The following is a 25181-nucleotide window of genomic DNA, read 5'->3' as shown; positions in this document are numbered from 1 at the left end:
TCACAAATGAAAAGTGGGTGTGTCTGTGTGTGAATCTCAAGATGCTCTGTCACAGAGGCTGTGTGTGGGTCTGCTTGTGTGGGTCTGTTTGTGTGTCTGTAGCTTCCTGAGTCACACAGAGGAAACCAGACGCCTCATCGCTGCTGCACAGACTCGACCCAGCGAGCGACTGAGAACAAGCCACTGACAGATCGGAGCTGGGTGAACTGGGTGAACTGGGATTAGAAAGTAAGGTCTCTCACATCAGGTGTAATGAAATGTTGTTTTGCTGAGGTTTAGTGATATCCTGAACAGAATGTGTGTCTCCTGTAGAAACCCAGTTAGTTACAGGACTAGTTGGAGCGAGGGGTCAAGAAGAAATTTATAAATTAAATTCTGTCTCTGAATAAAGACAAAGCTGCTGATTAAGATATTTATCACCTTTAATATTGTGAGATGTGAAGATGTCCCAGAGGTGTGATGATAGAATTCAGGTTTGTGTAGAGGACTGATGATGAGCGTGTTGAATATCAATCTGAATCTATGGAAATGACAGTTTCATGTCTTCAGCTGCTGCAGTAACAAACAGGGCTGGAAACCAGTGACTTACACCAGTTCAGTGAAGGTTTCCTGCATCTTCTGAAGAACCAGACACCAGTTCACAGAGACCTCAAACTCTGAATCTCTCATATGAGCCGTCCCGTTGACGTCTGTGAAACGTGTCCTCTGCAGGCTGCGTCCCCATGTCCACAGAGACGCCCTCCAGTGCCGCGGCTCTGGTCCAGTTCCAGCTGGGCCTGTTCAGGGAGGTGGTTCGAGTCTCGGCCGGGAACCTGAGCTACCGCCATGCGAGGAGGCTGGCTGCGGAGGTCATCGAGAGGAAGGTACTGACTCACAGAGGCCTCGGGTCTCAGCTGCAGCTCAGGGACCATGTGACTTAGAACTGTCCTTCATTAGATGTTTGAACTTTTCACAGGAAGCTGAGTTCATTTCTCAAATTCAGTGAGTGAAGCCGTTATTTGTTGGTTTGTATCTGAACCTCCGACTCACTGGTCCTGAAGGTTTCAAAGATTCAAACCTCCTCTGAGCAGTCTGTGTTTTAGATCTGTGTCTAACATTCGATCTATAATGTGTCTGTGATATTATAATAGTTTGACTGGGGTGATGAGCAGGAGAGCTGGTGGTTGTCAGTGGAGAGCTGGAGACCAGATGTTCCTCTCAGTGGAGCTGGTCTCACGCTGCCTCTTCACCGCGTGGTCGACTCTGACATCTCAAGTTTCCGACCACAGCCTCCTGTCGTCCTCTGCTTCTCAGGCAGGTTCCGTCTGCTGCTGTTTCCAGGTCAGCGCTGTGAGGTGTGTGGTTTCTCTGTGTGTGTGTGTGTGTGTGTGTGTTCACTGTACACTCACCTCACACATGAGAGCAGCTCTGTCACACACGTCTCCAACAAACTGAGGCCTGATGTGAAAGATTAGAAACGTCTCTGGAGCTCTGCTGACGTTTCTTTAAACCTCCATGATGGAGAGAACAGTGGAGGTCTATTCTCACCTCCATGATGGAGAGAACAGTGGAGGTCTATACAAACCTCCATGATGGAGAGAACAGTGGAGGTCTATACACACCTCCATGATGGAGAGAACAGTGGAGGTCTATTCTCACCTCCATGATGGAGAGAACAGTGGAGGTCTATACACACCTCCATGATGGAGAGAACAGTGGAGGTCTATACACACCTCCATGATGGAGAGAACAGTGGAGGTCTATTCTCACCTCCATGATGGAGAGAACAGTGGAGGTCTATACACACCTCCGCTCGTCACATGATGAATCTCTGGTTCCTCCTCAGGTTCTTTCCCTTCATTGTCCTCCCGGGATTCAAACCTACAACTTCATGACTTTGTGTAACTGCTGTGCAGACGTGCAGAGCTCGTTCATGGTTGATCAAAGTTGTGTCTGTGTGTCTGTGTGTGTCTCTCTCTGTGTGTGTGTCTCTCTGTGTGTGTGTGTGTGTGTGTGTCTCTCTCTGTGTGTGTCTCTCTGTGTGTGTGTGTCTCTCTGTGTGTGTCTGTGTGTATGTCTCTCTCTGTGTGTGTCTCTCTGTGTGTGTGTGTCTCTCTGTGTGTGTGTGTCTCTCTGTGTGTGTCTGTGTGTGTCTCTCTGTGTGTGTGTGTCTCTGTGTGTGTGTGTGTGTCTCTGTGTGTGTCTCTCTCTGTGTGTGTGTGTGTCTGTGTGTGTGTGTGTATGTGTCTCTGTCTCTGTGTGTCTCTGTGTGTGTGTGTGTGTGTGTGTGTGTGTGTGTGTGTGTGTCTCTCTGTGTGTCTGTCTCTGTGTGTGTGTGTGTCTCTGTCTCTGTTTGTGTCTCTGTCTCTGTGTGTGTCTCTGTGTGTATGTGTGTGTGTGTGTGTCTCTGTGTGTGTGTACGTGTATCTCTGTGTGTGTGTGTGTCTCCGTGTGTGTGTCTCTCTGTCTGTGTGTGTGTGTGTGTGTGTCTCTCTGTGTGTGTGTGTGTCTCTGTGTGTGTCTCTGTGTGTGTGTGTCTCTCTCTGTGTGTGTGTGTATGTGTGTGTCTCTGTGTGTGTGTGTGTCTCTCTCTCTGTGTTTGTGTGTGTGTCTCTGTGTGTGTCTCTCTGTGTGTGTGTGTGTGTCTCTCTGTGTGTGTGTGTGTCTCTGTGTGTGTGTGTCTCTCTGTGTGTGTGTGTGTGTGTGTCTCTCTGTGTGTGTGTGTGTCTCTCTCTGTGTTTGTGTGTGTGTCTCTGTGTGTGTCTCTCTGTGTGTGTGTGTGTCTCTGTGTGTGTGTGTGTGTGTGTGTGTGTGTGTCTCTCTGTGTGTGTCTCTCTGTGTCTTTGTGTGTGTGTCAGGCTCCTGACTGCAGTGTGGTCGGCGGGGGGGAGAAGATTCTGCTGTTCCGACATCAGCCCGACTCGGAGCAGCTGCTGCAGCGTCTGACCAATCAGGACGAGCTGCAGGACGGAGACCTGATCGAGGTCGTGATCGCAGGTCAGAGGTCAACCTGGGGGGGGGGGGGGGGTTGTTCGTGATGACACTACTGGAACTTGGTGGATGAATGAAGTCCTCACAGAACTTTATGACTGTCTCATATCTGCTGATATTAATGATCCTTCATATTCTGACCTGCCTGTGTCTCTGTGATCTGACCCAGGGTCAGCCTCCGTGACTGAGATGAGGATCCGCCCCCACTCGCTGGTGGTGCAGTCGTACCGGAGCCCCACCTTCTGCCACCACTGTGGGGAGATGCTGTGGGGCCTGGTGCGTCAGGGCCTGAGATGTGACGGTAAGGCCCCCCCCCCCGTTCATCCATCATGTCACTTCCTGTCCCCGGTTCTCACCAGCAGCTCCTCCACCTCTCCTCAGGCTGTGGGCTGGACTTCCACAAGCGCTGTGCTTTCCTGTTGCCGAACAACTGCAGCCGGGCCCGGCGCCCGGTCAGCACCAGCCTGTCCCTGTTCCCCCCCCGACGGCCCCGGACCCTCTCCCTCTCCAACCAGGCGGGGGGCAGCCTGGAGGAGGTAAGAGCACGTTCTGTTTGTCTGATTCTGACGTCAACTGGTGGAGTGTCTGATGACCCCCCCCCCCCGCAGATCAGCACCAGCAGGACCTCGTCCAGGCCTCCGTCCTGGGCTGAGCCCCCGGTGTGGCTGGGGGTGGGCGGGGGGGACAGGGCTCAGGTGCCTCACACCTTCCACATCCACAGCTACACCAAACCCACCGTGTGCCAGTGCTGCCAGCGGCTGCTCCGAGGCCTGTTCAGACAGGGGCTGCAGTGCTCCGGTGAGACCAGCACCACCATGAGACCAGAACCACCACCCGAACCACTCCCATAAGAGACTCCACCTGAACCCGTCCCCTCTTCTCTCAGACTGCAGGTTCAACTGCCACCGGCGCTGTGAGCCTCTGGTGCCCCGGGCCTGTCCGGGCGAGAGGAGCCGGGTCAACGGGGAAGGTGAGCCGCCGCCTCACCGGGGGGGGCGGGTGTGGGATTAGTCACAGGCCTCGTGATGGGATTTCTTTTTTCCCAGAATCCACAGCAGCAGGTCACAGCGGTGAACCCGACCCAGAGGACGATGAGGTCATCACCACGCCACACCTCTCTGATGACGACATGTCCTCTGACGGCGACGCCCCCACCGACACCAAGCAGGTGGAGCAACAACCAATGAGGTCAGAGCACTGCTACTTTATTCTGATGATGTCATCACATCTGAAAGGTGACACTGGGGATGATGTCATGAGGTCACAGCTGTTGGGAGTGACACACACACACACACAGACACACACACACACACTGCCCCCTAGAGGCTCTGACTCACTTCCTGTGTCTCCATCAGTCCGTGCTTCAGCAGCAACATCCCTCTGATGCGTCTCGTCCAATCGGTGCATCACAGTAAGACGAGAGGCGGGGGGGTGCTGAGGGAGGGGTGGCTGCTGCACCACACCAGCACAGACACAATGGTAAGAGACACAGATGTTGTTTTGTAATATTATAATAATGATAACTTTACTAATAATCTGTTGTGTTTCTTCTTCAGAGGAAACGTCATTACTGGATCCTGGACTGGAAGAGCATCACCCTGTACCCGAGTGAGAGCAGCACCAAGTACTACAAAGTAAGAGCATCACCAAGTACTACACAGTAAGAGCATCACCCTGTACCCGAGTGAGAGCAGCACCAAGTACTACAAAGTAAGAGCATCACCAAGTACTACACAGTAAGAGCATCACCCTGTACCCGAGTGAGAGCAGCACCAAGTACTACAAAGTAAGAGCATCACCAAGTACTACACAGTAAGAGCATCACCAAGTACTACAAAGTAAGAGCATCACCCTCTACCCGAGTGAGAGCAGCACCAAGTACTACAAAGTAAGAGCATCACCCTCTACCCGAGTGAGAGCAGCACCAAGTACTACAAAGTAAGAGCATCACCAAGTACTACAAAGTAAGAGCAGCACCAAGTACTACAAAGTAAGAGCATCACCAAGTACTACACAGTAAGAGCATCACCAAGTACTACAAAGTAAGAGCATCACCCTCTACCCGAGTGAGAGCATCACCATGTACTACACAGTAAGAGCATCACCAAGTACTACAAAGTAAGAGCATCACCAAGTACTACACAGTAAGAGCATCACCAAGTACTACACAGTAAGAGCATCACCAAGTACTACAAAGTAAGAGCATCACCAAGTACTACACAGTAAGAGCATCACCAAGTACTACAAAGTAAGAGCATCACCAAGTACTACAAAGTAAGAGCTCGTCCCACTGAAGGTTTTCTCTGAGGGACTGAACTTCATCATGAGCTCGAGTCAGACACATTCAAATTCATATTTACATGACTAATGTGTGGAGACTGAAACTGCCCTGGTGGGCGGAGCCAAACCACTGGAGGGCGGTGACTCTTTCCTCATCATTATAAAGTGTGGCCCCGCCTCCTCTTCCTCCTGCAGGAGATCCCTCTGTCTGAGGTGCTGCAGGTCCGAGGCCCCGCCCAGCTGCCCACGCCTCTGTCCCCAGGAGACCACGCCCACTCCTTCGAGCTGGTGACGGCCTCCCTGGTGTACTGCGTGGAGGCCGGGGAGGAGGGGCCGGCGTGGGAGAGCGCCATCCACCAGGGCCTGATGCCCGTGGAGAGCAGCGGAGGGGGAGGGGGGGGCGAGGAGGAGGAGCACGGTGAGCACTGCACCTCCCTCTGGATGGTAGTTTCACTGATAATGAAACACTCACAATACATTAAAGAATAAAAACAGCTGTAAACAGAATAATTAAATCATTTTTAATATTCCTAAACATTTGAAGGAGTTTATTTTAAATAAGTTATGAACATGTTCCTTCTCTGTGATTCTGTTTCCAGATCAACGTTCACAGAACACGGTGAGAACCAGTTTCCTTCTGTTTTCTGATAACTGAGCTCCTGACATCACGTGTGTTCACAGCGTGTGTTCACGTGTTCACATGTCAGCGTGTGTTCACGTGTTTCAGGACGTCAGCTCCGTGTATCAGATCTTCACGGACGAGGTGCTGGGCTCGGGACAGTTTGGAGTCGTGTACCGAGGTGAGAGGGTTTCACCACGTCGTTACACAAGGACCACACCAGGGATGAGATGAACAGCTCCTGAGTGCAGACACCATTCATCCTCACGGAGTCGTGTGTCGCTCTGCAGGAACTCACAGGAAGTCGGGGCGGCCAGTCGCCATCAAGGTCATCGACAAGACGCGGTTTCCCACCAGACAGGAGACGCAGCTGAGGAATGAAGTGTCCATCCTGCAGGTCCGGAGACGTCCTCTCTCTGTGTGTCTGCTTCTTATGGAACATGGGTAAGATGTGTGTGTGTGTGTGTGTTCCACCAGAACCTGTCGCACAACGGTGTGGTTCTGCTGGAGGGGATGTTCGAGACCGTCCAGTACGTCTTCGTCGTGATGGAGAAGCTCCACGGGGACATGCTGGAGATGATCCTGTCCAATGAGAAGGGACGACTCCCTGAACGCAACACGCGCTTCCTGGTGGTGCAGGTGAGTCCAGGGTCTTCTTCTGCTCGTGTGAAGGAACGTGTCATCACTTCCCAGTGGGGGGGGGGGGACGTCTCCTGACACCTCCTCAGATGTGAACAGATCTGAGGAGGTGTGTTGAGGAAGCTGATATCTGAGCGGGTGTGATGTGGGGCTCAGGAAACTGTTCATCCAGAGAACTTGAACTAATCTAACAAGTAGAATGTTGATGGATCTGCTCCTCCTGCTCCTCCTGCTCCTCCTGCTCCTCCTGCTCCTCCTGCTCCTCCTGCTCCTCCTGCTCCTCCTGCTCCTCCTGCTCCTCCTGCTTCATGAGCCTTTCCTCCGGCAGATCCTTGAGGCCCTGCGTTACCTGCACTTCAAGCACATCGCTCACTGTGACCTCAAACCGGAGAACGTCCTCCTGGCCTCGGCCGAGCCCCTCCCTCAGGTGGGCCTCCTCACTCAGTCACTCCTCACAGCAGCTGTGTGCAGTGTGTGCGTCTCCCTGAATCCATTGTGGGTCCGCAGGTGAAGCTGTGCGACTTCGGCTACGCCCGCATCATCAGCGAGAAGTCCTTCCGCCGCACGGTGGTGGGCACGCCGGCCTACCTGGCGCCCGAGGTCATCAGCAGCAGCGGCTACAACCGCTCGCTGGACATGTGGTCGGTGGGCGTGATCATGTACGTGAGCCTGAGCGGGACGTTCCCCTTCAACGAGGACGAGGACATCAAGCAGCAGATCACCAACGCCACCTTCATGTTCCCACGCCAGCCCTGGGCCTCCATCTCCCTGGAGGGTGACGACCTCATCACGGGATTCAAACACCTGCTGCTGCATTCAGGGGCATTCTGACATATGAAATATGAATCCTACGTGGTTCAGAGTCGCTGGATGTCCTTGAATGCATCATGGAAACCAGTTGAATCTCTTCCAGCACATTTCCACGATGTGTCTCCACTGAGCAGATGAATGAATGTGTCTCTGTCCCTGTGTCTGTCCCTGTCCAGCTGTGAGTCTCATCAACAACCTGCTGCGGGTGTCTCTCAGGCAGAGGTTCAGTGTGGGCAGAGCTCTGGGTCACCCCTGGCTGCAGGTCACTCCCCTTCAATCACTCACTATTCAAGTTATTGATATTTAATATTTACACTGTGAGATCAGCTCCTCCTCTCTCTCTCTCTCCCTCAGGACTTCCAGCTGTGGTGCGACCTCCGGGCGTTCGAGCAGAGGATGGGCTGCAGGTACCTGACGCACCGGGGGGACGAGGAGCGCTGGGTCCGCTGGGCCCGGGAGACGGGCCAGGACTTCCCCTCCCACCTCTGCTGGGAGCCGGAGGACGACCCTGACATGTGAGGTCGGGGGTCAAGGTCAGACTTCTGTCTTCAGATCCTGATTCGTTAGTCAGCAGTGAACCACATGACGTCTGACATGTGTTTTGCTGTTGTCCACATTAGAACATTAGAACATGTGTAACTGTTAGTGAGCAGCAGCGCCCCCTGCAGCCTCACAGGGGGAGGAGCCGACTCCTGATCCACGTCCTTCAGTCAAGCTGCTGTTTCAAGAATCAAGAGAAACAAATCTCACTGGAGTGTTCATGAAAATAACGACACAGGAAACAAGTGTTTAATAATAAGTTTAATTCCAAGTTGTGTTGTATTGAGTGGCACGGGGTGAAAGTGGGTTTTGGTGGCGTCAGTGATGAACAGTGAGTCGAGGATGAAGGACGGAGATGAATGAGGAGAACTCGCACTGATGTAATCATGGCCGACCTGTCATTAAACCCATGAGCCCCTCGCTGACCGGGTCGGCCACGGTCCCACGTACAGGTTCGATTCTTCAGTCCGCGACGTCCCTGACGCCCTGCCGTCTGTCCCACTGTCCACGCCCCCTCTCTAAGCCCCTCCTCCCCCGGAGAGGAGTGGGACGTCCCTCTGCGGCCTCAACCGTTGTCTCTCCGTCTTCCTTCTGAGCCGCGGCCCTCACTTTTCTCTACATTACCCACAGTGCTTTGCTCTCTCTCCGTTTATCACTCAGTGCTTCAGAATCTAGATCCTCTCATTCATCCTCCGTTTGCTCCTGAAGGTTCTAAGATCCCCGGGATAGAGAGGATAGTTGCTACTGTTCATGTTCCACTTGATGTCTTAATGTTTTTATCAGAGTGTGATGGAGGTCGGGCTCGGGCCACACCGGCTGCCTGAGCAGGGAGTCGAGCTTTAGGTCTCAGGTTCTAAACTGAGCCGGGTTCACGAGCTCGGTTCAGAGCCCACGAAGAGACTCATGGATCAAAGCACTTCCTGTTCCTGTTCCAGAGTAAAAGCACTCCACGATTCTGTTGACAAGAACAAGTATTTAACAGAACCAGGAGCTGCACAGCCTCACACGTCGGGTTCAGTACCTTTATTCCAGAACACACAGAAATCAAACCAGAACTCTGACTTGCTGCTCACGCCCCCTCGGTGTGGCCCGGAATCGAACACCCGACTCTCCTCTGCTGACGACGGGTTTTACACGATTCAAGACTCTGAGACTCACAGCTTTTCTAAACTTCAACATAACATGCATCTGCACAAATACACAACCAACAAGCCAACTGCACAACCAGCTTTTTCATCACATGTTCTTCTTTAATTACCCTTCTACAAAAATACTTCAGGTGAGAGCGAGAGGGCGGAGAGCAGGAGGCTCTGCTCAGCTCACCATTCTTCCTCTTTCCCCTCGTCACCACCTTCTGGTGACATCTACAAGTCGGTTTATGTACGCTCCTACATAAGTGCAGTGCAGTGCCTGGCCTCCGGGGGCGCTCTAAAGGCTTCGAAAGAAGAGGGGCCGTCCAGATCTGAGCAGAGTCTTCTACTCTCACCCTCTCAGTGTAGACAGGGGGGGGGGGGGGAGTAGAGGTTAAGATTTAAAGAGGAAAAGATGATAAGAACAATGTAGGAGGACAGTGGAAGGGTTTCAAATCGCTCTCTCCGAACAGGAGGAATAGGGGGAAGCTGGGAAGAAGGGATGAGAGGAGGTGAAGAGAAGGCCTTCTTATAAGTCGCTCTCTCCGTAGAGGGCACTGGAGAAGGAGATGTAGTCCAGGGCGCCGGTCGGGCTGTCCACTGCCATGTACCGGGTCATGCGGCTGATGCAGTACTCGGCCTGCTCCAGCGGCAGCTCCCGGCGCAGCTCCTCCACCGTGATGTAGTTCTGAGGGGGGGGGGGGGGGGTTCAACATGTTCATATCACTCTGAGTCGGTGCTGCAGACACTTTAATGTGAATGGTTTCCAGTGGGTCCAGTGGTTCTCACCTTGTCTGAGGCCAGGATCTTGAAGGAGGCCATGACCTGCTCCGCGGTGTCGGTCTCGGCGGTCTCCCGGGTCATGAAGTCAATGAAGGCCTGGAAGGTCACCACGCCCGTGTTGTTGGGGTCCACCAGGGTCATGATGCGAGCAAACTCCACCTCACCCTGTCGGGGGGGGGGGGGGGGGAGCATCCTTTAGTGACTAGTCTTCACTGGTCGTGTTCCAGTTAAACACGTGAAGTTCAAACTGGGATCTGAGTCGTGAGAACAGAATGTTGGGACTCACCAGATCGTAGCCCATGGAGATGAGGCAGGCCCGGAAGTCGTCTGGGTCCATCATCCCGTTTCTCTTCTGCAAAGGAAAACACACGTGTGGATTCATTACGAGTCCTGATGCTTCACAGGACCTCTGAGTTTTAAATCCACAGTCTGATGAGAAGAGGAGTTCTCTGTGTGGCTGGTTTGTCCCGCGGCCAGCGAACGCCTCACCCGGTCGAAGTGGTTGAAGGAGGCTCTGAACTCGTTGAGCTGCTCCTGGCTGATGCCCTTGGCGTCGCGGGTCAGGATCTGGTTCTCCACCTCGTTGATGGTTCTGGCGATGGTGGTGAGCAGCTGCTCCCAGCCCACGCGGATGTGCTGGTGGAGGGAAAACAGAGGAGTGAGGAAATGACACGGAGCAGCAGGAGGAGGCAGAGTGAGCTCCGGGTGCTGACCTCCATGGTGTAGTTGGTGTGCTTGTTGTCGAAGATGAGGGACTCCTGGCTCAGCTGGTGGTCGCCCTCCAGCTTGTCGATGTTGGACTTGTAGTTGATGATGTTCTGCTCGTACTGTTTCAGGCTGTTCATCTGTTCCTCCAGGGAGCCGGCGATGTCCACGGACACGTGGCTGATCTCCTGCAGGAGGAAACACCAGGAGGAGGAGATGAAGACCTATCTGTAGATCTTTGTTATCAGCAGTTCACACGTCCATTAATTCATGACCTCCAGATTACTCAGGAGCCAGAGTTAAATAATAACATGAAATCAGCAACTCTGAATTATTGAATTACATTATTTGATCTACTATACTGTTTTCAATATGCTGTGTAATGTTTGGTTTCCATGCTCAATTGTTATGAAATGATATGAAAACTTATTTTTCCTGAATAAACGTGTTCTTAATTTAAGTTTGATCTATTTGTGTTTTCTTTTGTTTATATTGTGGAGTTTTGTTTATTGATAATAAAGTTCATGGTTAAACTGTAAAGGATCAGTTGCATTTCTTTGTCATGAGGAGTTTTAATATAATATAATATTGATCTACTCCGTGTTCTAAACGCAGCAAAGTGTCATGTGGAGGTTCCTTCACGCTCGTCCAATCAGACGGAGGCTTCCTGCTCGGCCCTACCTCCATGTTGGTTTGAATCCAGGGCCCGATGATGTTGGCCTGGGCAGCGAACTGGCGCCTCAGCCTCTCGTTGGCCTGCTGCCTGGTCACCTCCTCCTGGAGCATTTGGTCTCTGAGGGGCACCAGGTGCTTCACCTGCAGACCAGTAAGAGGGGCATCACACACCAGAGCAGAGGAACTGGGAAGCATCACGTGTCTCCTCTGGTTCACGTAGAACCTGGTTCTGACCTCGACTCTGAGTCAGCTGTTTGTCATGAGCCAGATGAACAAGTGCATGAAGAACATTCTAATAATCTCTACTCATTACTCATGTCCTGCTCCCTCGACTGGGGGGTGCGTTGGATTTGACTCACGGTGTCCCACTTAGTGCTGATGTCCGGGGGGGTGAGGTTGGTGTAGGGGTTGATTCCCGACAGCTTGATGCCGTAGGTCTGGGCGATCTTCAGGATCTCGTTGTGGATGCCCATGGTGGCCATGCGCTCCTTGTCGGCCTCGGGCAGGGTGGCCTTGAACTGGTCGTGAGCGGTGATCAGACTCTGTGGGGGGGGGGGGGGGGTCCAGAACATTTTATTACTTTAAAATTCTTTTCACATCATAACTCAGGATTTATCTCCTCATATATAAAACCTTCTGAATCTGCCTGTTTGCTTTCAGATCATGTGACCTTCTTCTTCATGGTTTAGAACCTTCATGTGCAGCTGGACATCAGAATCTGGGTCCTTCATGTGATGTGGTTCTGCAGCTGCGTGTCACAGGTCTGATGCTGGGCTGGACAGGATTCATCTGTGTGTGTGTGTGTGTGTGTGTGTTCATGGTGCTGTGTGTACCTGGATCTCCTCGATGCTGTGGACGATGAACATGTCCTGCAGGTCCTCCATGGCTCCGTCCATCCAGTTGTTAAAGGGCGCCGCCCTCTTGGCAAACTCCAGATACAGCTGGTCAATGGTCTCCCACAGCTTCTCCACACGCTACACACACACACACACACACACACAACATACATGTGTTCAGACTGTAGCTTGTGTTCAACGCACAACTCAATTAGTTTAGCTGAAACAACTAGAAAGGTGCTAAACACTGAATATATCTCTGACATTATGAATATGAATATGAATATGAATATGAATATGACTATGTGCTGGTCTACCTCCAGGGCGTCCCTCCTCTTCTGGGTCAGGGTCCCCAGGTTGTCCCACTGGTCACAGATGCCCTGGCAGCGGCCGTTGACCGTGGCAGCATCGTGGTAGTCCAGCTCACTGAGGGAGACAAACACATCTTCATCCATTTCATATGAAGATGGACAACAGGTCATGAACCCCAGCTTCTCCATGGCAGTGGACGGGACGTGGACCAGGTCAGAACATGTGTCCATGTGATGGAGGTGGACACGTGTCGGCCATCTTTATTTACAGGCTTTGATGTATAACGGTAAAAAGTAAAGTGTCTAACTGAAACATGTGATCTCATGTGTGTAAAATATCTGTTCCTCTAAATTTGTCATTTCAACACAAGACTGTAATTTAAAATGTAATCTATTACAGTTACTGCTTCATTGTTACTGTAATAAACTTCAATGTAAGAAAGTGACTAATCTACTGCCAGTTCAAAAAATAACTTCTGTCCCTTTATCATAACTTGAGACACAGAGGTCACCTGAGACACAGAGGTCACCTGAGACACAGAGGTCACCTGAGACACAGAGGTCACCTGAGAGACAGAGGTCACCTGAGACACAGAGGTCACCTGAGAGACAGAGGTCACCTGAGACACAGAGGTCACCTGAGAGACAGAGGTCACCTGAGACACAGAGGTCACCTGAGAGACAGAGGTCACCTGAGACACAAAGGTCATCTGCGACACAGAGGTCACCTGAGACCCAGAGGTCACCTGAGACACAGAGGTCACCTGAGAGACAGAGGTCACCTGAGAGACAGAGGTCATCTGCGACACAGAGGTCACCTGAGACACAGAGGTCACCTGAGAGACAGAGGTCACCTGAGACACAGAGGTCACCTGAGAGAAAGAGGTCACCTGAGACACAGAGGTCACCTGAGAGACAGAGGTCACCTGAGACACAGAGGTCACCTGAGACTCAGAGGTCACCTGAGACACAGAGGTCACCTGAGACACAGAGGTCACCTGAGACTCAGAGGTCACCTGAGAGACAGAGGTCACCTGAGACACAGAGGTCACCTGAGAGCGTTTAGCTTCTGAAGTCATGATAAATGAGGTTTGACATTAATTCATATTCAGCGTTGTGGTGATTTACTGTGTAGATCATCACAGAGCTCACGAGATGGAGGAGACGTTGAGATCAAGAGGGTTCTGCTCTTCCATAATTCATCTCTCTCATTAATATGCTCTCCACTCGTCTGTTGAACCTTTTGTTCTTCTCATATTCTTCTACCTCGACCATCTGAAGCTCTCTCTACCTCCTTCGGTTTCCAACACAGCACATTTCCTCCTCTCCATCTTTATTTCCCTGTGATCGTCATGTAAGGAACCCTCATCTACACCTCCTCCTCCTCCTCCCTCTCCTCCTCCTCCTCCTCCTCCTCCTCCTCCTCTCTTACTTCAGCTCCTGGGCGATGGCGGCGATCTGCTCCACTCGGTCCTGGTGAGCGGCGAGGTCGCTCTCGAAGGCCTCGTGCTTCCTCATGAGGGCTCGGATCTCCATCAGAGAAGCTGACTCGTAATCCTTCTGGGACAACAGGTCCTCCTTACCTGAAACACACCGGGGGGGGGGGGGGAGTCTGATGTGTGAGTGTGAACATGATAAAGTTTCCTCCTTCTCTCCCTGAGCGTCTGTTCTCTGTGACTCTGCTGAGTGGGTTCATCTCCTGAGAGAACAACTGACTGAGAGTCACAGACACAACCAGCTGCAGCTGAAGAGTGAAGCTGAACTGAGATCAGTTCATAACACTCACAAGTTATTAACAACCAGAGTTCATCTCCAATGATTCAGCAGGAAACTGTGACACATGAAGATTTGTTACAGCTGCAGCTCTTCAGGTTCAGGGAGCAGAGGCTCATGGGTAATATCCAGAGGGACTACACACTTTAACTCATTATCATTATCAACAATAGAAAATAGAAGCTCCAACTTGTCTTGAGTGGAACCAGGAGATCTGACCTCAGAGCTGCTTCTCTGAGCTCTCACCTCCGGTCCAGGACTCGTGCATCGCACACTTCTGCTTGAACTTCTCCGCCAGGTGGTCGAGTCTCTCCAGGCGCCGGATCTCCGTCAGCAGCCACTCCTCGTAGCCCTTCTCCACCTGCTCCAGACCCTTCCAGGCGTTGGCGATGTCCTGGAGGAGGAGGAGGAGGAGGAGGAGGAGGTTTAGAGTTTATGTATTCATGGAGATCATGATATCAGGGCTGAGAGCCCGTGAAGCCTGGTGGAGGCTGCTGTCTCACCGACACCATCTTGCCCTCGGAGGGCATGAAGGCGGGCCGGTTGCTGAGCCGCAGCTTGGTCTGCAGGGTGTTGAAGTTGATCTCCAGCTGACACTTCTCCTGCACGCGAGGCGGCTTGTGGATGCGGCGGTAGTCCCGGAAGTCCTCCAGCTTCTGCTGCATGGCGCGCATGGTCTGCTCCGTCAGGCGGTTCTCCAGCCAGGGGATGGTGCGGCGGATCCACTCCAGCAGCTGCACAGGTCATCAAGAGTCAGTTCAATCATCTCATATTCATACGAAGCTTTATATTCATCACTCTGACATGTTTCCATCGTCGGGACATTTGGTCTGGATTCGTTTTTTTGTGGTTAAATGATTTTTGATTTTAGATCAAATGAAACTTCGTCTCTTCTTCATCAATTCTTACCAAACTATCTTCAAGATTCTATCTAACTTGACCTTTGACCTTCACCTAGTCCCTCTTAGTTCCACTGGTCTTTGTAATAAAAGTAAGTTAATCAGTTATTCATGGGAAAGTAAAGACGAGGATGAGGAAGAGGAGGAGCAGGGATATGAGAGGAGGAGTTTTCTCTCACCTCACTCGCCAGCTTCTCGTACTCCTCCATCAGCTTCTCGTTCTCCTGGTTCACGGCCAGAACTTTGCAGATGCGGTTGGCGGCGGTCTCAGCCTGAGAGGAGGACATGAACATTTACTTGATACTTTTATATGATTTATTAAATATTAGTACGTTTTAATGAAGCAGTGGACCACGTCTGACCTGCTCAGCTCCAGCGAAGGCGTGGTAGAAGCAGGACACGTAGGTCATGATGGCCTTCTCATCGGGTTTGGGTGTGTTCACAATATCTGAGGATAGATTCATATTACAATTATCATACCTCATGAACACATAACCTTAGTTCTAGTTTTTGGTTCCTGAGCTCCAGTGTTTCTCACCTTCAGCGTCCAGCATCTTGGGGATGTCCAGGAACTTCTCAGCCACCTCGAAGGCGGTGTTCAGGTTTCCAATGGGGTCGTCCTGCACACACACACACAGGACATGTCATCTGTCATATCTACAAACAACTTCATGTGGTAAAGTTCTGTGAAATATGAGATGAAGGCAGAAAGCATCTGAACAGAAACAGGAGTGAAGAAGAAGAGAACAGAGTGTTGATGGTGGAACACGAGAAGAGAGGACAGGGCACCTTTCTCAGTTTGGAGTAGTCGATGAGGTCGGGTCTGTGTCTGTGGATGAGGGCGCACAGAGCCAGGCCATCCTTCCAACTGAGAGGAGGAGGAGCAGGAGGAGCAGGAGGAGCAGGAGGAGGAGCAGGAGGAGCAGGAGGAGCAGGAGGAGGAGGAAGACGGACAGTAACGAAGGATGAAGACGGAACAGAGGGAAGAGCAAAGGAAAGCAAAGTGATCAGTAATGAAGAAGGAAGGGAACATGTGTTCACACAGAGACAGGAACATCTGGGAAGCAGCAGGTGAAGACGAGCTGCAGTTCTCTGTGACGCCACAGGGGGGGCTGTCCACCCACCTGATGTGGAAGTTCTGCACGTTGACGTTCCTGTAGGGGGCAGTCTTCCTCTGGCACCACAGCAGCAGGCCCTCCTTGGCAGAGGTCTCTGCAGACACATGACTCTTTATGAACAAGGGGCGTGGCCTGAATGTCAGAATATGTTTAATATGTGCAGGTTGGATTCATGAAGGATCAGAATCCTAATAAACCAGGTCCAGACATTCTGTCCTGCACTGGCAGAGACAGGAAGTGTGTAGTGAGTTCAGAAGTGGGTTCTAGGTTGTGTTCATATAACACACGTGTGATTAGTCAGAACCAGAGTGTTGCTCTCGTGTGGAATTAACACTAAACTCGACACACATCGGTCACTAACATTAAATAAAACACCACAAACAGGAAGTGTGTAGTGAGTTCAGAAGTGGGTCCTAGGTTGTGTTCATATAACACACGTGTGATTCAGAACTGCATCAGCTCTTTGAGGGTCATGTGTGTGTGTGAGTGTGTGTGTGAGTTTGATTGTGTGTGTGTGTGAACCAGAGTGTTGCTCTTGTGTGGAATTAACACTGATTCCAAGTTTTTTGCTAAGCTCGACAACCCTAACGTTGAGGAATAAAACACCACAAACAGGAAGTGTGTTCGTTTGTCACCAGACACACAAACACAATATAACATGGTGTTATAAACTTCCATATTACAACATCACTGATTCCCATGTTTGAATCTGGTGATTTAAATCTGTATGAAAACCAAAGTGCAAAGATCTCAGTTGTGATTTCACGTGTCGATCTTTTTCTTAACGATTCTTTAAAGTGTGTAACATCTTGTGTTGTGAGGATTCTACTTCACCTTCCACGGAGATGTCCTGGATGGCAAAGCGCAGGATGATGGTCCAGATCATACCCAGGGTCATCTTCCCATTACCGTCCACGATTTCTACACAGACACACAGACACACAGACACACACAAACACACAAACACACACATTAGTGGTGAAGATGAAGACTAGGTCCTGTGACTCTCTACTGGTCAGAAGATTGTTTGAAGTTCTCGACACTAATTGAATTCCGTGCGGCCTGAAGGCTCCTGAGCTCGTTAGAGAGTTTTTGTGTGAAGTGAATTTTCTTCAGTCCAACAACTTCTGAGCACAAAGTTACACAAGTGAGCGTCACAGTGTGTTTCTGTGGTTTGACCCCGTTTGACCTCAGAACCCAACAGATTCAGATTGATGTCAAACCCGAGCGTGAAAATGGGTTTTGAACATTTCACTGAACATCTCATTGAATTCAATAATAAAGGTTTTAACTTCTAATATTTAGAAGTTTGTTCTTCTATCGAGACGATTTCACTGTTTGAGGAAAACGTCTTTAAAACCACATTTCACTTTGACAGATGATTTTTCCGTTGAGCTGCAGTTCAGCTGTGTGTGTGTGTGTGTGTGTGTGTGTGTTTGTGTGTTGATGGAGTAGAGGAGACCACTCACCCTCAGCCCCGATGGACACCAGCTTCACTCCCTTGCTGCAGATGAAGTCCAGGGCCTTGTTCACGTTGGCGATCTTATGGAAACGCATCTTGCCCTTGTCGGGTTTGGGCAGCCGCTCGCCTGAAGACACACACAATGTTTACTACAGGGCGGAAACACAAAATACACTTACACAAGATTTGAATCAACAATTAAACGTTTGAGTAAATGTTCTAAATGTCTGTGAAGCTGCTCCTCAAATGAAACTGAGCGTCTCCTTTGTCTCTTAAAGACAAACAAACACTTTCATATTGACATCGTCTTCAGGGTTCATCCCTCAGAACATCTCAGTATATTGTTGTTGTTGTTGTTATTGATTACTGACAGATCAGTATCACATGATCACAGTGTCGTGGACTCCACCTGATATGACCTCCAGCAGCAGCATGAGTTTGAGGCCATTCCTGAAATCCTCTTCAATGTTCTCGATCTGTGTCCCGGCCTTCCTCAGGTGGGAGTTACACCAAGCTGTGAAGGTCTGAGGGGGGGGGGGGGGGGGGGGGACACACGTGTTATATACATGTGTGACAGAAACATCCACGTGAAGTGACATCACCACAAAGAGAACAAACAGATGTGATCAGTGAACATCTTGTTTCAGGTTTAATGAGTCTGGTAGAAGGGGGGGGGGGGTTCTAGAGTGTTCATTGGCCAACGAGTGACATGTGACGAGAGACGAGTTCTTACTTTCTAAGTAAGTGAGTGTGTTACCAGGTCTGATGTCTGCACTGAAGAGAGAGGAGTGAGAGGAGTGAGAGAAGGGAGGAGTGAGGAGGGAGGAGAGAGAGAGGAGTGAGGAGGGAGGAGAGAGAGAGGAGTGAGGAGTGAGAGGAGAGAGAGAGGAGTGAGGAGTGAGAGGAGAGACGAGTGAGAGGAGAGAGAGGAGTGAGAGAAGGGAGGAGTGAGGAGGGAGGAAAGAGGAGGGAGGAGAGAGAGAGGAGTGAGGAGTGAGAGGAGAGAGAGGAGTGAGGAGAGAGGAGAGACGAGTGAGAGGAGTGAGGAGAGACGAGTGAGAGGAGAGAGAGGATTGAGAGGAGAGAGAGGAGTAACGAGTGAGGAGTGAGTGAGAGGAGGGAGGAGAGAGAGGAGAGAGAGGAGAGAGAGGGAGGAGTGAGAGGAGAGAGAAGGAGGAGTGAGAGGAGAGAGAAGGAGGAGTGAGAGGAGTGAGAGGAGTGAGAGGAGAGAGGAGGGAGGAGTGAGGAGTGAGTGAGAGGAGGGAGGAGAGAGAGAGAGAGAGGGAGGAGTGAGAGGAGTGAGGAGGAGAGAGGAGGGAGGAGTGAGGAGTGAGAGGAGAGAGAGGGAGGAGAGAGACTAGTGAGGAGTGAAGAGTGAGAGGAGAGGAGAGAGAGGAGAGAGAGGAGAGAGAGGAGTGAAGAGTGAGAGGAGAGAGAGAGAGGAGAGAGAGAGTGTAATTGGACGTAAGGGAGAGAGCAGAGGAGGCCACCGGGTCCCAGCAGGTGCTCGTCTTCTTTACCATGCATGACCATATTTAGACAGACTCCACCGGGCCGAGGAGGTGAGCAGAGGAGGGGGAGCAGGAGGAGGAGGGGGAGCAGGAGGAGGAGGAGGAGATAAGACCTGGTGGTGGGAGGGCCAAGAGGAGGCGGGGCCTGAGGCTAAATCGGGTTGCTATGGGACACTGGTGGACAGCTGAGGAGACAGGATTCCTGAGGAGAACTGTAGAGGGTCCAAGACAGAGAGGAGGAGGAGGAGGAGGAGGAGGAGGAGGAGGAGGAGGAGGAGGAGGAGGAGATAAGACCTGGTGGTGGGAGGGCCAAGAGGAGGCGGGGCCTGAGGCTAAATCGGGTTGCTATGGGACACTGTTGGACAGCTGAGGAGACAGGATTCCTGAGGAGAACTGTAGAGGGTCCAAGACAGAGAGGAGGAGGAGGAGGAGGAGGAGGAGGAGGAGCAGGAGCAGGAGGAGGAGGAGGAGGAGCAGGAGGAGGAGCAGGAGGAGGAGGAGGAGGAGCAGGAGGAGGTGGAGGAGATATAAAATAATAAACTGGAGAACGTGTGGGAAACAGAAGGAGTCCACATCAAAGAGGAGCAGGTGTGATTGAAATCCGGATCCATCAGATCCAGAACCTCAGACCAGTTATCTGTCCTCCCTGAGTGACACCTCCTCCTCAAGCACCTCCCCTCTGCCCCCCCCTCCCGTCTGTCCCCACCTGTCCGTCTAGCCTGGCTCAGCCCGGCCTTCTTGTTAAATGAGGTCATGGTGGCCCAGTTGAATGCCTGTCATACCTACACCCACACACACACACACACACACACACACACACACACACACACACACACGTCCCTCAAAGAGCTGATGCAGTTCCTGCTGTGGGCCTCTGGGGGCAGTCATGAGCAGGATTAGCACCATGGATCCAGATGTTTAGCATCGTTAGCTCAAAATGTTTGAAGGACTGAATGATGTTCTGAAACACCTTGTTATAATATTAATACTTTAGTAATAAAAATGAGGTCGTGTTTATCTCATTCTTAAAATGACTATTTCCTTAAATCACAAAACGTTCTCTCACAGCTGGAGATCACCTCGTTTTGTTGGATCACAAACAGGGAGAATTCTGGGTGAATTTAAGTTACATAACTTAACAAGGACGTCATGTGACTGAAATCACATGACGTCATGGGGGTGATGTTACACAAAAGGGCGGGGCATGTGTCAATCAGAAACTTTGACAGAAATCCTCACCAGATCCATCATAATCCATGTTATGGTTCTTTAATCTTATTTACCTTTATTAATTACAGGTAACACATGAAGTTTAATAATAGATTGTATTTTTATAGCTAATTGAAATTGTTGGAGGCTTGTGAAGATGAAGTGAAGCTTGATGAAGGTTCTGAGTTTGATCTGTTCTCCTCCACCATCGTTTGTGTTAAGTTAAGAAGTAGGAACTTGGTTGTGTGTGTTTCTCAGTCCTGGTTTGATTACTGGTTTCAACGGTTTAATATTATAAAATTAAACGATGTTATTAAAACAATTAGACTTTGTTGAATCACTCGAGGATCTAAAACCCTCAGACGTGCTGGAACCCACAGGCTTGTGTAGACGCTGAGAGAATTGTGTGTATTTATGTCTCACTGCCGAAAATACTTAGAGCCTGTAAGGTTGACACGGAGGACACACCTGTCCCACCGCAGCCACCTTTGTCTCTCACGCACACACTCACAGACACACACACACAAGTCATGGCCTGCTCACATGCCTCTGCAACACTATAAAACCCGTCACATAAATACACACTGCTCTTTTGTTTATGAGGTCAGTATGTCAGTGATGCACAAGGACACACACATTCACACTTAATGTTTTCAAAGATAAATCTAAGACAGAGCTGCTTTCTGTGGAGATACTGACGTCAGTAGAAATAATACACAACACAACCGCAACACAACCGTGCACACCGAGAGCAGCTCAGATTAAAGATATCCTTAAACACACTGGTAAAAACACTAACCTCCACTTTCCCCTGGTGGACACAATGTGCGTCTTCCTCACATTAAAAACCCACAACTAACAACAAGTCAACACTAACAGATGTGCGTCTGTTTCCTGGAACTGGAGCGTTTGACTCACAATTACTTTTTATCTCCAGTTTTTAATGAGCAGTTTTTAATGAGCAGTTTTGAAAAGAGCTTTGTATTAAAAGTGAAACACAAACCTCACGTTGGTTCTTCTATAAATTCTGATCTGGAGGCGGAGCTTCAACACCAGTGTCTGTTTGTGTGTCTGTCTTCACGTGTGACGTCACTGTGACAGCTGTCAATCAGCCGATCAGGTGACAGGTGAGAGGTGGTACGACAGGTGGAGCCACCACCCGACCCCCCCTCACCCTCTCTCCTTCCACCCCACCAGGCTTTAAATACCCCCCCCCCCCCCATCCAAACACACACCTCTAATGCCCTGAACCCTCCTCCCCTCATCCTCACACCAGGACACATCTGTCCACATCTGGGCCCCTGCTGCCCCCCCCCCCCCGTGGGGGAGTGGTTCCCTGAAGGGGGCGTGGCCTCATGCTCCAGAGGAAACCACAGCTTCTAGTGTTCGTCTATTTCCAGCTGAAGACTCGTCATCATGTCACAGACTGTTCGTCAAGGAGGAAGCTGCTCAGGCATTTTGTGTGGAGCTGTAATTATACTTTGAATATAAAAAAATATTTTCATAAACTATAAATGTTTTAGTCTTTTTTCACTTAAACCAAATCTTGTATCTTGTCAAATATGAGAGGTAGGATTTTCTTTATCATATATGATCACATGTACACCAATGCGTAACAACAACCAATTACACAATCACACAACAGGACACACAACTTGCGCCAGGCTACCAATCAACACACTGCTAAAGAGAAGTTAACAGGAAATGGAACCTGGTACCGGAGGAACCGGGTCTGTGGCGTCAACGTGAAGAAGGAACGAGCTCCTCAGATCCCTGTGGGTCAGCTCTGAACCTTCACGGCCTTCCAGACACTCAGAAGAAGATTCTGAAGATTCTCATATTGAATCATAACCTGGGAGCATATCATGGGACTGGTGACATAATGGTTACCAGTAGAGTGACTCGTCAGCAGCTTCAGTTCATGAGCGGTTCTTTCCCCCTGGACTTAACGGGCTGAGACCCCAGAGACCCTGCTGACACAGGTCCCCCCCCGCCTGGCTGAGGGGCCTGGGGCCAGATGGATCTGTGTCTGTGTTGAGGGGATGAAAGGCCTACTGTGTGTGTCTGTGTGTGAGGGTGTGTGTCTGTGTGTGTCTGTGCCACATGCCAGTGAGCTGTACTGTGGGCAGAGGGATTTCAGATGGTGAGAGAACAGGTGATGACAGACCACTAACACACTGGGAACAATGCTAATGCTTTAAAGAGGAGTTCTGTACCAACAACATCAGGCTCTGTTGTGAGTCTTCTGAGGAGTGAAGTACACAACCACACAAATACTAACACAATATGTGCCTCGTTGAAACCGTCGGCCCTGCAGCTCATCCTGCACCAGGTTCTCCACCAGAGCAGCTCAATCACATGTTCTCACACATCTGTCTGAGTTCAGGAGCTCCTGGGAACATGGAGTCCAGCTCTGCTCCTCTGCTCCTCTGCTCCTCTGCTCCTCTGCTCTCCTGCTCCTCTGCTCTCCTGCTCCTCTGCTCTCCTGCTCCTCTGCTCCTCTGCTCTCCTGCTCCTCTGCTCCTCCTGGTCAGCAGATGAATGGACCGGCTGCAGGATCGATGCTGCAGCAGTCTGTCGAGTCGTCTGTGGTGGACGTGGTCGTGGAGGATTTATGACTGTGGCTTGGGGGGGGGGGGGGGGGGGGGGTCTGATTTCAGTTCGCATCTTCTTCCTCTGAAATAAGAAGCAGAACCGTCCAGGCAGATCTGGGGTCAGCTAATTCCTCCTGAGCGAGCGACCTTGAGAACTGCTCTGTGGTAACATGCAGCTTCCAGCGCTCACTGCTCACTGGTCCCAGTGAACCCAGTGATTCTACTTCTGGCTCATCACAGATCTGGGGTCGGATGATCTTACAGTGTGACCTCATCTTGTTATTTGCAGGTTGAGACACTGAAGGGACCATGTGACCGCGGCCTCGTCCCTCAGGACGCCAGCTGCTCTGAGACAACAGACAATAATCACTGACTGGTTTGTCTCCGACCTCCTCTGAGGGAAATCCAATCATCTCTCACGTGGAGGTGAAATCAAAATGATCTTCAGCATCTTAAAGAGAACGTAACGATATCTTCACCACGTCAGATCTATTATAAGAGACCTCTCGCCTCAGCAGACGTCCGACTGATGACTGAAGCGTCTGCTGCCACCAGCCTATAAATATCCAGCCTGCACCCCCCCCCCCCCCCCCCATTATGAGCTCAGTTCATTTTTCTACAGATCGTCTCATTATCAGAGGAGAGTGATGTGATGCTTCCTGGACAGAGTGTGAAGGGGGGGGGGGGGGGGGCTCTCACAGCTCCTCAACCTTCTCCTCCACGTTCAGCTCCTCTCACGCTCACAACCCGATCAGGAAACTGTCTCCGAGCTGCGTCCGGGTGGTGCACTCACCGGATCCACGCCGTCATGCTAATAAAACCAAGAACATGTCCCCCCCCCCCCCCCCCCCCCGGCCTCCTCCGGCCTCCCGGGCTCCTCGGCTGCTCCGGGGCAGTTTATAGACGCCTCCCTACATGGACACGGCTTCTGGAATAGCAACTGCTATTTGATCTGACTGCAAGTTCTGTCACCTCTCCACTTACGTTTAGCTCCTAGACTCACACACAAGACGCACACAAAACCAGACACACAGCACGGCTCCAGCTCCTCCTGGTGCTTCTCACACATTAGTTTTCAATCTTTAGTCTGTGACCTGGTTCCATAAGATCTGGAGAACCTCTCCTGAAGAAGCTGAGCTCAGGAACCATCAAGAAGAAGAACTCTGTGCTCCTCCGGTCAGGAGGTGGAGATGAGACAAGGAGCAGAGATCCGCTCAATGAAGTCCCCCCCCCCCCCCCCCCCCGTCCTGGGATCACATGACCCTGACAGAGGGAATCCAGGAAGCCACGATCTCCCAGGTGCATTGTGGGAATGCCCAGTTCAGTGGAGCAGGTGCCACTTCCTCATTAATGATCCCAGCTAGGACTGAGGTGAAGGTTCCAATCTCCATTTCATCAGTTCTCCAGAAACCCATTCACTTCCTCCTCTTTAGTCTGGATGAACAGATCCCAGATCAGTTCAGAGAGAAGAACCTTTAGTTCAACCCACATGTTCCTCATGTGATCTCAGAGGATCCTTCCATGCGTCCCTCAGGAAGACACCTGATGTTGAACCATTCAGGAGGACACACTCCTCCTTCAGGAGGATCTCAGCAGAGGCGCCTGTGATCCAACCAAGAGAAGAAACCAGTGTCTCCAGAGCTACGGTTACTGGGAACCACTTCCTGTGGACCCATGTCTCAGGTGGGAGCTCCGTCCGCCTGCTGCACCACCACGAGCACGAAGTTCTGTCCTCGCCCACAGAGAAATGTTTATTCCACTAATTATCAAGACAATTGAATATGAATCATCAGAATATGAATTCCTTTGTGTTCATGTTCAGAAGAAGCTCAGCTGAACCAGTCCGGCTGGTGATGAGCCCACGAAACCAGTATGTGTAGGTCATGTCCCCCAGTAGAGCTCCACTCAGTGAGCAGCTCCACTTCTCTGAACACCTCCTACTCAGGTTGTGATCTTTCCCGGGGACGCAGGTTGTGTCACTTCCTACGCAGGTTGTGTTATCGAGTGCTGGTTGTGTCATGAGGACGCAGGTTGTGTTATCGAGTGCTGGTTGTGTCATGAGGACGCAGGTTGTGTTATCGAGTGCTGGTTGTGTCATGAGGATGCAGGTTGTGTTATCGAGTGCTGGTTGTGTCATGAGGATGCAGGTTGTGTTATCGAGTGCTGGTTGTGTCATGAGGACGCAGGTTGTGTTAGTCGACGCAGGTTGTGTTAGTCATCTCTTGGTTACTGAGATGAAATGATAATAAAATGGCCGAGAGAAGACGGAGGTGAAGTCGTCCCCCTGTCCTCTCACATCTGTCTGTCCTCTCACATC

The 25181-nt window shown here is 50.9% G+C and overlaps 2 protein-coding genes across 3 annotated transcripts in view; one reads left to right on the top strand and one right to left on the bottom strand.

Annotated features, from left to right (window-relative positions):
- Nucleotides 1–122: 122 nt before the first annotated feature.
- prkd4 (protein kinase D4) lies at nucleotides 123–11971 on the top strand. Of its 2 annotated transcripts, XM_062384013.1 has the most exons (20): nucleotides 123–228; nucleotides 712–863; nucleotides 2838–2976; nucleotides 3140–3271; nucleotides 3352–3506; nucleotides 3579–3768; nucleotides 3857–3940; nucleotides 4017–4158; nucleotides 4326–4449; nucleotides 4527–4604; nucleotides 5446–5668; nucleotides 5850–5869; nucleotides 5978–6050; nucleotides 6160–6266; nucleotides 6347–6508; nucleotides 6837–6935; nucleotides 7016–7283; nucleotides 7495–7580; nucleotides 7673–7851; nucleotides 11812–11971. In XM_062384013.1, the coding sequence occupies exons 2-19, from the start codon at nucleotides 723–725 to the stop codon at nucleotides 7835–7837; spliced, it is 2388 nt and encodes a 795-aa protein (XP_062239997.1). In that variant the 5' UTR covers nucleotides 123–228; nucleotides 712–722; the 3' UTR covers nucleotides 7838–7851; nucleotides 11812–11971. The 2 variants fall into 2 exon arrangements, with proteins under 2 accessions (XP_062239997.1, XP_062239996.1); XM_062384012.1 differs by lacking the exons at nucleotides 123–228; nucleotides 712–863 and having other exon boundaries at nucleotides 2038–2976; nucleotides 11812–11970.
- actn3b (actinin alpha 3b) overlaps nucleotides 8102–25181 on the bottom strand; it is a 20205-nt gene continuing 3125 nt past the window's right edge. The window contains exons 2-21 of the mRNA XM_062384014.1: nucleotides 17960–18074; nucleotides 17558–17677; nucleotides 16923–17009; nucleotides 16095–16182; nucleotides 15760–15838; nucleotides 15509–15590; nucleotides 15333–15418; nucleotides 15150–15242; nucleotides 14575–14805; nucleotides 14318–14465; nucleotides 13731–13881; nucleotides 12305–12413; nucleotides 11985–12125; nucleotides 11511–11693; nucleotides 11158–11292; nucleotides 10485–10664; nucleotides 10261–10407; nucleotides 10058–10123; nucleotides 9778–9936; nucleotides 8102–9676 (exon numbers count right to left, since the gene is read on the bottom strand). Coding sequence (XP_062239998.1) covers nucleotides 9518–9676; nucleotides 9778–9936; nucleotides 10058–10123; nucleotides 10261–10407; nucleotides 10485–10664; nucleotides 11158–11292; nucleotides 11511–11693; nucleotides 11985–12125; nucleotides 12305–12413; nucleotides 13731–13881; nucleotides 14318–14465; nucleotides 14575–14805; nucleotides 15150–15242; nucleotides 15333–15418; nucleotides 15509–15590; nucleotides 15760–15838; nucleotides 16095–16182; nucleotides 16923–17009; nucleotides 17558–17677; nucleotides 17960–18074 — 2559 coding nt within the window. The 3' untranslated portion in view covers nucleotides 8102–9517. The remainder of the gene's footprint in view (nucleotides 9677–9777; nucleotides 9937–10057; nucleotides 10124–10260; nucleotides 10408–10484; nucleotides 10665–11157; nucleotides 11293–11510; nucleotides 11694–11984; nucleotides 12126–12304; nucleotides 12414–13730; nucleotides 13882–14317; nucleotides 14466–14574; nucleotides 14806–15149; nucleotides 15243–15332; nucleotides 15419–15508; nucleotides 15591–15759; nucleotides 15839–16094; nucleotides 16183–16922; nucleotides 17010–17557; nucleotides 17678–17959; nucleotides 18075–25181) is intronic.

The sequence above is a fragment of the Platichthys flesus genome, chromosome 24 (assembly GCF_949316205.1).
Source record: "Platichthys flesus chromosome 24, fPlaFle2.1, whole genome shotgun sequence".
Lineage (NCBI taxonomy): Eukaryota > Metazoa > Chordata > Actinopteri > Pleuronectiformes > Pleuronectidae > Platichthys > Platichthys flesus.
Note: the sequence above shows the minus strand (reverse complement) of the source record. Positions and strands in the feature narration are given on the sequence as shown.

Bases quoted from the DNA above. Each gene is read 5' to 3' on its own strand.
- prkd4 (XM_062384012.1), top strand. From the start codon at position 2,367: ATGTGTGTGTGTGTGTGTCTCTGTGTGTGTGTACGTGTATCTCTGTGT. The intron at 3,769-3,856 runs GTGAGACCAGCA...CTCTTCTCTCAG, and splicing joins ACAGGGGCTGCAGTGCTCCG to ACTGCAGGTTCAACTGCCAC. The intron at 7,284-7,494 runs GTGACGACCTCA...GTCCCTGTCCAG, and splicing joins GGCCTCCATCTCCCTGGAGG to CTGTGAGTCTCATCAACAAC.